At 52.4% G+C, this 9,625-nt stretch overlaps 1 protein-coding gene across 1 annotated transcript in view; it reads right to left on the bottom strand.

Annotated features, from left to right (window-relative positions):
• The window catches only part of TLE3 (transducin like enhancer of split 3), a 28,769-nt gene extending 19,445 nt beyond the window's left edge, over positions 1-9,324 (bottom strand). The window contains exons 1-2 of the mRNA XM_019472385.1: positions 9,280-9,324; positions 422-484 (exon numbers count right to left, since the gene is read on the bottom strand). Of these exons, the coding sequence (XP_019327930.1) occupies positions 422-484; positions 9,280-9,315 (99 nt within the window). The 5' untranslated portion in view covers positions 9,316-9,324. The remainder of the gene's footprint in view (positions 1-421; positions 485-9,279) is intronic.
• Positions 9,325-9,625: the final 301 nt, after the last annotated feature.

The following is a 9,625-nucleotide window of genomic DNA, read 5'->3' as shown; positions in this document are numbered from 1 at the left end:
CCCCGCCACAGTAACCCCACGCAGGAGCTGGTCACCCCTTTTTTTGTTTATATTTCACTCATGAGAGCAGCAGCCCAGGTGCGCCTCCCTGCTCCACAGACCATGGGGGGCAGGGGGAGCTGGAGCAGCCCCTCGCAGCCTTTTTTGCTCCACGGGCTTGGCGCAGACCCCCACAGCCGAGCAAAGCCCCTTGTGGGGTCTGGCTCTCCCCCACCCCGAGGGTTTTGCAACGTGCAGGAGGGATCTGAGCCCCATTTCTCATGGGGCACTGTGAGCAGCCCCACACCCCTAAACCACAAGTTTGGTGCGAGCAGGTCCGTGCCCCCTCACGGGAGCCCCCAAGGGGCACAGCGCTGCCTTCCTGGGGAAATCCCCCCAGGAGAAGCAGCATCCACCATCTGGGGTGTGAAAACATCCTTACCTCTTGTGACAGAAAAGGCATGATCTGGGCTAAAATCGTATTCAGTCTTTTAGCAATTTCTGTCTGAAGAAAGCGAAGAAGAAAAAGCAACAGTTAGTACCGAGCAGCCTCCCGCAGACTGCACAAGGCTTCCCAGCAGCAGCACCGTGCATCCCCTTCCTGTGCCCTCCCGTGCATCCCCGTCCCGTCCCCTCCCCGGCCGCGCAAGAGGAAGCAGCGACTCCCAAAAGAGGCAACGAAAGCGCCTTTGTATGCACTCTGCGCTCGCCAGCACAGGGACACGGCCCTGCTCCCCACACTCTCGAGACACTTTGGTCCCCTTCCCATCATGGGATCGAGTGTCACGAACCAGCCCCAGCAGCTTCGCACCAGCCTGGACTTCCCTGGTTTCAAGAAAACGTAGCCGGGTGCTAGCACAGCTCCCCATCCTTAGAGCAGCTGCTGCTCTCCAAAGAGACCGGATCACATAAAATCAGTTTTGCACGTCCAGGCGGGATCACACGCAGGGACAGCCCCTCGCCATCGCTTTCCACTTCCAGTGCTTATTTGCGGGCATTGAGTTTCTTCAGAAGAAGCCTCCGCAAACACACACCACTCCATGCAGCTAGTGTTTAGTCAACAGCAAGGGCTGGTGGGTGCTTGCTCTGATCTCAGCACCGTCTAGGTCTTTCCCCACCCCAAACTGAAACTGCTCAGGTTCCTTTTGCCATTCTCACATCATACTCAGGAAATTTAACCCGTAACCATTTACACCCGTCCGCTTGACCACATTATTTGAGAGTTTAACAAACCTATGCTGTCAAACTGTGGTTCCTGCAACATCTCCATTAACTCAGAGTAACATTTTCCTCAAGTGATAACCCCAGCACATGTTTGGGGCGAGCCGGCAGCCCAGTGCCAGGAGGTGCCATCCTGCCCTGCACTGCACACCCCACAGATGCTCCCGCTCGGCACGCGGAGCTGCCCGGATCGCCGCTGCCTGGCTCCCAAGAGTTAACGCCGGCTGCTCCGTCGGCTGAGGCAGCTGTTAAAACAGCTTTTGGTCCAACTCAAACACGGCCTGAGCAGCCGCAAGGATTCAGCGCCACAACAATGGCCGGAGCTGAGCCCTGGCGCAGAATCAAACACCCAGAAATTCCTTCCGACAGCCCTGAGCAGCTCGTTATCAATAACACAAGTGATTAACTGGGTCTCGCTCCAGCCTGCCCATTGGCAAGGTGCCTCCTCCCTGAGATGGCCAGCAGCTGCCCCCTGCTCAGAGAGCCCCTGTGTGCTCCCCAAATCACCACCTCCACCCCCAGCACCCCGAGGCTTCACCCTCCCCGATCCCCACTGCTTGGCCCCGAGGCATGCCCAGGATGCGCCTTACAGCAGCTCTGATTTTTAATCCCAGCCCCAGCAGGGTGCTGACCCTGAGAGGGGCTCTCAGGTCCACCTGGTCTCAAATACTGCAAGAAAAAAAATCCAAGTATATAGTTTGGACAGAAATTCCTTCCGACAGCCCTGAGCAGCTCGTTATCAATAACACAAGTGATTAACTGGGTCTCGCTCCAGCCTGCCCATTGGCAAGGTGCCTCCTCCCTGAGATGGCCAGCAGCTGCCCCCTGCTCAGAGAGCCCCTGTGTGCTCCCCAAATCACCACCTCCACCCCCAGCACCCCGAGGCTTCACCCTCCCCGATCCCCACTGCTTGGCCCCGAGGCATGCCCAGGATGCGCCTTACAGCAGCTCTGATTTTTAATCCCAGCCCCAGCAGGGTGCTGACCCTGAGAGGGGCTCTCAGGTCCACCTGGTCTCAAATACTGCAAGAAAAAAAATCCAAGTATCATAGTTTGGAGGGGAAAAAAAAAAAAAACAACCCAAACAATAGACACTCAACCTTTGCTTTGAGGAATTGGGCTGGGGCATGCTGGCGTTACTACAATACTAACCGGACGTTAGAGACCAAAGCAAGAGCACAACCGACATGTCCCAGGACAACCCCAATCTCACCCAGCCCAGGCTCACCCCCGCAGAGGAAACCGCCCCGCAGAGACCCCATGGCCACCGGAGCTCAGGGAGTTGCTGCAAGGGGTCCCCACAAACCACCCGCTCGCTGCTCCCGCAGCACCTATGCGCAGGCATTGCCGGTTTCAGCTTCAAAGCAACGGGGATATTTCTGGACATCGTCTTTTCTGAAAGCACCCCGGTGATCGGGTTACACCCGATGCTTTTATTAGCCCTTCCAGAGGTCAGGGGAACATGCTGGTGCGCTGTGTCAAGGCAGAGGCATCTGGAAGCGACCACGGTTTGGACTCAGGTACCTTGGCTACAGCTACGCGAGTGCTGCAGCCGCCAGGATTATCATGGACCCAAAAGCGAGGATGTGAGGCTCATCAGGCAGCTGGTGAAGGCACAATACTCCCAGAAGAAAGGGCTCTGGCCAGCACAAGTTTTTAAACACCCAATGTGCGTGCATCGCCCACCGACAACTCTGCGCCCACAAAATTGGGCTGCAAGCTAAAACTGCAAAAATCAAGCCCAGCCACGGTGCTGTGTCCGAAGGAGCGTGGTGCAGAAGCATGGGCTGGCACCGTGTGTGCCGCCAGCTGCCCGGCAAAGCAGTGCCACTTCAAAAAGGCAGCAGTGCCACCAATAACCACCCTGGTGCTTACATCACGTGTTGCTCAGCGATAGGTAAACCTCTTTAAAGGCCTTTTTGGCACTGACGCATCGATTAGATTATATATAAACTGCAGCTCCATTAAATATTTATTCCTTCAGATGAAGCCTATTGGATTCTGGACACAAGCAGCACTCGGCGTATTGCTCCTCCAGCACGGTTGCTTCTTCTGCGAGCTCTTTCTTGCCAGCCCCCAACAAATTCTAGAACAAATTCAATCCTTATTTGAGGTGAAAACAGCGGTGCCAGCACGAGCAGTCCCCTCTGGCTGCATGTCGCAAAGGTGTAAAAGAAAAAAACGCAGCATCCAAACAGGCTGCCTCCACGGAGGAGGGAGGGAAGGTGCTGAGTTTTCCCCAGGCACCATCGAGCACTAACACAGTCCAGACAAACAAGACGCACGATGACCCATCGCCTCCACGTTTAAATCCAATTCTGCCCAAACTTCCAACAAAGATTTGAAGAAAAACTTCGCACTCTGCAAAGAGAGAGACTTCCCACATGGGATTCAGCAAGCAAGAAGATATTAGATGTCCAAAATTTTATGTTTACAACCATGAGGTTTCCTGTTAACATGAGATTCAATGATCTTTAAATATTTGTTCACTTTAACTTTTCCCATTCCCCAGCATATTAAACTGTAGTAGTCCCCATTAAAAGTTTAATCGGGAGCGAAAGGGGATCCTCTGGCACACTGGGAACAGGGGAGGGTTTCATGCCCGACACCTTCCCCATAACAGGGCTCATTCATCACCTTGCCCCAGAGCGACGGAGCCCCCCGAGCCGCTCCTGCCAAGAAAAACCTCCATTCCCTGCCGCGGGTTGCCATGGCAATCCCAGCCTCCGCATCCCCTCCCAACACCCTGCATCTGCGCTGGACCACGCCGTACATCACCGAGGCGGGGGCTGCAAACGAGCGGTGGATAAAAGACCAGGGGCACCCCAGGAGAGGCACCCAACCACACAGCCCAGCATCCATGGGAGCGCCTCCCAGGATGCTCACCCCGGACAGCAGGATGCTGACGATGGCTCCATGCTGCTTGTTAGAAGAGCAAGGAGTCAGGAGAACCTGAAATCTCAACTAAGCCCCCACCACCCCCGGCCCCTGCCAGGAACCTGACCTGCTGCTAGACTAGAAACACTTCTGGGGTGGTGTTTCGCAAGCAGGGGGGAATCAGAGAAAACATTTGCACTGGTTATAAATTAAGACAGACCGCTTGGCCACAGGCTGCAAGTCCTGTCACCCGCTCTTAAAACGACCAGAGGCGCTACCAGCACCCAAAGCACTTAAGGGCACGGAGAGCTGCTGCTGGAGCCGAGTCAAGAGCCGGGCAGGGGCTCCGGCTGCAGCAGCGTGCGGCGGCATGGTGTTAAATAGCTGCAGGGCTGGTTCTCCCCAGCAGCCCTGGCCCCCCGTCCTCTGGTCTTTACACCTGGACATGGCAGAGGGAAGTTTAAAAATAGCTCTGCCGGCCGTCAGTCACGGGATACGCAGAGTGGAGTTGAAAGGAGCAACCTTAAAAATCACCCGAAGCACACAAGTGCAAGCAGAGCCCCAGCCTTGAACCAGGGTAAGGGGGTGGTGGTGGGGGAGCCTGCACCCTGGCACGATACCCCGCAGACACTGCTCTAGGCAACAGAGATGCTCGCTGTGCCAAAATATGTTAGCCTTGGCCTTAGCTGAGCAAGCAAATGGGAGCTGCAGGGCTGCCCCAGCCCCATCGCTGCCCCGGGGGTCACACCTCTGGGCTGATCCCAGCACCCTTGGGCAGGACCCCTCAGCACAGGACCGGCCCCAAACGCCTCCTGGGTTCCCAGTGCTCGGGAGCCTTTGGGGCCAGTGCTCAGCCAGGCTCTGGGGATGGAGGCGCTTGCAGAAACCAACCCCACAGCCACCGCTCTGCAGAGAGCAGCCCCAGCCTTCCCAAATGCCCTGCACAAAGCACACGCACCCTGAGCAGGACAAATCCTCCATGAACCTACACAGTTTTGAAATGAGTCACACCAGCGCACCAGACCAGGCCATCCCAGATGCAATCTCAGAACAGACTTTGGGCCACACCAGACCAAACTCCAACCTGCCCTTGCTTATTGATTTAAACAGTGGGATGCAGGCTGGAGACAAGGGGCTGAATGCACGGCATCGCTCGGCTGACCCTTTCTCCTCTTGAAAAACATGGCAAAACATTATAAAGACTTTCCACCGCAAGCCTAAACCCCCGAAGTGATGGGGTTGGTAGGGTGCCCAAGGCAATGGTCCATGGGATGCAGGAACACGGCACCAGCATCATCCCACAGTTCATACAAGACTCCCGGGGAGAAGCACCCACCCGTGAGCCCCCAGCTTTCTCCTTAGCTTCAAAAACACAGGTCACTCCACACGCACCCAGACGGCGTTTCCAAGATGGGTCTGCATGACCACAACCCTCCTTCAGCCACCCCAGGTCTCCCCCCTGCGCTGCGCACACCCCCCCAGACCTCAGCCCTGGAAGAGGCTGGCAGGGGCGGTCAGAGAAAGGCAAGGAGTAAATCACACCACCAGTGAAGCACCAGAAGCATTTGTTGAAACCAGGATATTGTCTCTTTAAGCACATGAAAATAAGGCCCTTGAGCAGTGTGGTTCTCACTCCGGCGCACAATTATGGGTACTTTCAGCTGTCTACCACTATTTCAAGTGCTCTCTCCAACCAGGCTGTCAATGGCATGTTGAAAGCTATTTGTGGCTGCTATCGTTATTAGCAAAGTGGAGAGCTCCACTGATGAGAATTAAATTCAGGGAGGGGGTGTGGAGGGGCAGGCCACAACCCCTCATTACAGAATTACCACCAGCACCCGGGCTGCAGGGGGGGCAGACCTCACCCAGGACCCCCAAAACCCACCCGGGACCCCCGGTGCCTCCCGCAAAGCCAAGGGGAGGGAGAGGTTAAGCTGGTTGACAGCTATTCCCTTCTACCTTAGGAGACCTGAGAGTATCACACTAACAAATTACTTGGCTTCTGAAGTATTTAGCAAATTATTACCTGGCACTCCTTGCTAACGAGCATGACAGAAAGTATATTGTGTTCTTGGAATATTCTAGGAAAAAAAAAAAAACACAACCTTGCTTCTCTTCCCCTGGAAGTGTCAGGAGGGTTTAGGTTTGTTCCAAGCATTAAGTGTTTAAGCACGAAAACAAGAAGTGCTTATGTGGAGAGTTCTCAGCCATGAAAAAAAAAAAAATCAGCACAAAGGTTCTCCCCTCTGAGGTGTCCCGTTTCCCCACGCAAAATTAGTTTTTCTTTTGGAATCGTTATTCCCTCCGACTGCATTTGGCGATTATCTACAGAGATCTGAACAAAACCAATGCCAAAACAACAGGAGAACAAAAGTTTCTTTTGTAAAAATCAATTAACCTTAAAAAAGAGTTTCGCTCAGGTTTAAAAAGAAAACTCCCAACCAGCCTCAGGTTTAAGAAAGCTGAGCCTGGATAAGACAGTGCTTCATTCAGCAGGAAGACTGATGTAAGGAGCAATTCACTGCGTTATATGCAACAAAGTGGGTAGTCACTTCCTAAATATTTCCTTGCATATGGAATTGTTTATGAAACTACATTTTTTTCTTAACAAGAAACAAAACGAGAAGAAAGGAGAAAAAAAACCACACGCAGCCACATATGCACACACTTAATATTCAGCGTAGAAGAGATAATCTGTTATATAAGCCCACAGACAGACAATCCCCTTTTGCTTAAAGATGAAGTATCCATCAATGTTTGTCTCAAGCAGATGTAATCACAAGCAGTCAAGTCTGGAGGGCAGGACACTGCATGAATAATTCAAGCACTTCAGTCTACTTGATTGTGTGCAGATAAACACAAGTCAACCGCTAAACAGGTCAGCTGATAAACTTGTTTGTTCAGGACTAGCCACCCTCAACCAGATGCAGGCAGGACCACGCTGCAATTAGCAGCGGGACGCCTTTCAGGGGGGATGCTGCAGCCCAAAAGAGGGGCAAACCCTCTCCGGGCACCCGCTCGGAGCTGAGCTCTCCCATCCCTCCGCTCCCTCTCGCCCCATTTTCGCCTGGAAGCGCGCTCGAAGCTGCTCGGGCTGCTTTGTTTTCCTCCAGCACCATGCACATTGCTGTCAATTAAAGAACAAGACAGCTTCACCTCCCCAAACTTCCCCCATCAGCCCAGCACTAGGCATGCAGCATATGTCACCAGGAACAACTAAAGCAGGCGGGGGATGCTCCATGCAGGCTGGAATCATCCAGCAAAGATTTATCTGCTGAGTTGCAAGGCAGCGAAGCTCCCAGCAAGGCACACCGACCACGCAGGGCCTCCCTGGGCTGCAAACGCCGTGGCGTGGGAACTGCCACCCTGCAAAATCCGGGTCAGGAAAGGCAGCGGCAGCTCTGCCTGCACCAGCCCCACGGAAAACTGCCCCTGGGCATTCTGATGCTCCTCAGTTACCCTCCGAAACCATCCCAGGCACTTTGCCTCGCCAAACACCACGGGGAAGACACACTACATGGTCACACCGCAAGATGGAATGGATGGCGGAGCACCCCATCCACACACCAATGAAGCCAGAGCCCACGACGGGCTCTCACCTTCCAGTCCCGACACTCATCCCGCGGTGCAAACACTCTCCGATCAGCTTTTGGTTACAACCATGCACTGGTGAAAAACACACCGCACATCTCGGGAAACAGCAATTGCTTCCAAAGCTTCCATCAAGAGAAAAAGCTCGATATCTTGCTGTATTATTTCAGCATCTCCCAGCGTTTGCACAGAGCAAAGCTGCTCCATCACCGAGCGACCAGGCGGAAAGAGGCATTCCCTCTCCCGAAAGCAGCCTGCACGAACGCTTGCGTTACTCCAATCCCTCGAGCATTTTTGAAGAGGCTGCAGGGTCCGTGTCCCCCTGGACACATGCAAAATGGGGACGGGGTCCTTGCAGGAGGCCACCACAGGCCTAAGCAGAAATTCTGCATTCAGGAGTGTTCCTGGCCGCACCAAGGCAAAACCATGCCCAAGGCTTCCCCGAGCTGCACACCAGCCCCGCGCGCCCCCACTCGCCCCAGGCATGGGGGACCCGGGCTCCTGCACAGCCCCCCCAGGGCTCCCCGCAAGCAGCGCTGCCTCGCAAGGATGCTTTTGTCCAGGCAGAAGCAACGAAGAGAAAGAAGTCGGTATTATCTGCATGGAAGAAGATATTTTTAAAAAACTGAAGACTAAGCAGTAATTATTCTCGTTACCCTGTGACTACGTACCAGAAAGCTAAAGGGAAGTGTGCGCGGAGAAGAGAGGCAGATTCACAGACACGCTGCTTTGAATTTCATCAGTTGGCTAACGATACTTTCTTACTTAAGGCTTTGACACTGCTATTAAGCAAAACCACTTTGGAGTTGAATGGGACTGATTTGCGAATTGCAAAGTTGATGTCAACTTATATCTGCCTTAAGTTCTTAATTAGAACTACTTCTAAAACCAGTAAGCAGCAGCAGCACAAATAATCAGGTCTAATCTCAATAATAACTTTATTCCTTTAAGTTTTACCATCATGTGCCCAGCCTTTAGGCTCTTTAACTATAATCTTATCAAGGTAGCACACCACATTCTGCTACGGCCTTCTGTATTTTTCCTTCAGGCAAGTTACATATTAGAGGAGACCAAAAAGGAAAAAAAAAAAAGAAAGGAGTACCAAACATTGCTTCATTTTCCAGATGCAAAGACAAATCCATGACATTGAGCAACACACCATAAGATATCGGTATCCCTGAGGATAATTTCCTTCTAAGTCTCACGCTACAGCACGGCAAGTATCAGGGGTATGACCTTAGAAACAGTCGCGTTGTACCAACAACAAAACCAGAGGAAAATGCAGGAGATAACAGTATTTTCCAAGTGCCGGGAACACGCTATTCCAGGTACCGACCTCCCAGCGTGGAAGGCAAGGCTATTTTTACCTCTTCTCATAAACACTCTTTTCAAAACCTAAGTTTCTCCTGAATATAGGCAAAAAACCCACCGGCCTTCCATCAACCTGCAGTTCGCAGTATAACTGCAGGGCCACGAGACCTCACCTGGAGTCACATCCCTGACTTCAGCACTTACTCCCCATTTAGTGCAATCAGGGCCTATTTTATCTCAGGTTGAGAAAAGGGCAACAGGAGATCAATCAATCACAACTTCCCCCCTTTAAATTACTCACCTGTTTGTGCATTTCAATATTCAAACCATACGACATTTCATAGTACTGGGGAATAAAAAAAAAAAAAAAAAAAGAAAGAGAGAGCCAAGAAGAATTTGAATTAATTTAACATAAGGTATTTGCATAAGGTCATTACCAGAAAGCATCCCGGTCAAAACTGCGCTTAAAGCATTCGTAGCCAAGGAAATTATACCTTATAATAAGCAGATGTTTATAGGGTTTAACTGGCATGCATTTAACAAGAAGACACTCCTTTTTACTCCTGTTTTCTCCTCCTAAGCTACTTAGAAAAACAAAGAGGCACAGAGCTGTGTGACAGGCGCCTGCACAGCCCTGGCAGAACAGG

This window comes from Aptenodytes forsteri, unplaced genomic scaffold (genome assembly GCF_000699145.1).
Source record: "Aptenodytes forsteri isolate BGI_AS27 unplaced genomic scaffold, ASM69914v1 Scaffold83, whole genome shotgun sequence".
Lineage (NCBI taxonomy): Eukaryota > Metazoa > Chordata > Aves > Sphenisciformes > Spheniscidae > Aptenodytes > Aptenodytes forsteri.
The sequence above is the reverse complement of the archived record's forward strand: the minus strand, read 5'-3'. Positions and strand labels throughout refer to the sequence as shown.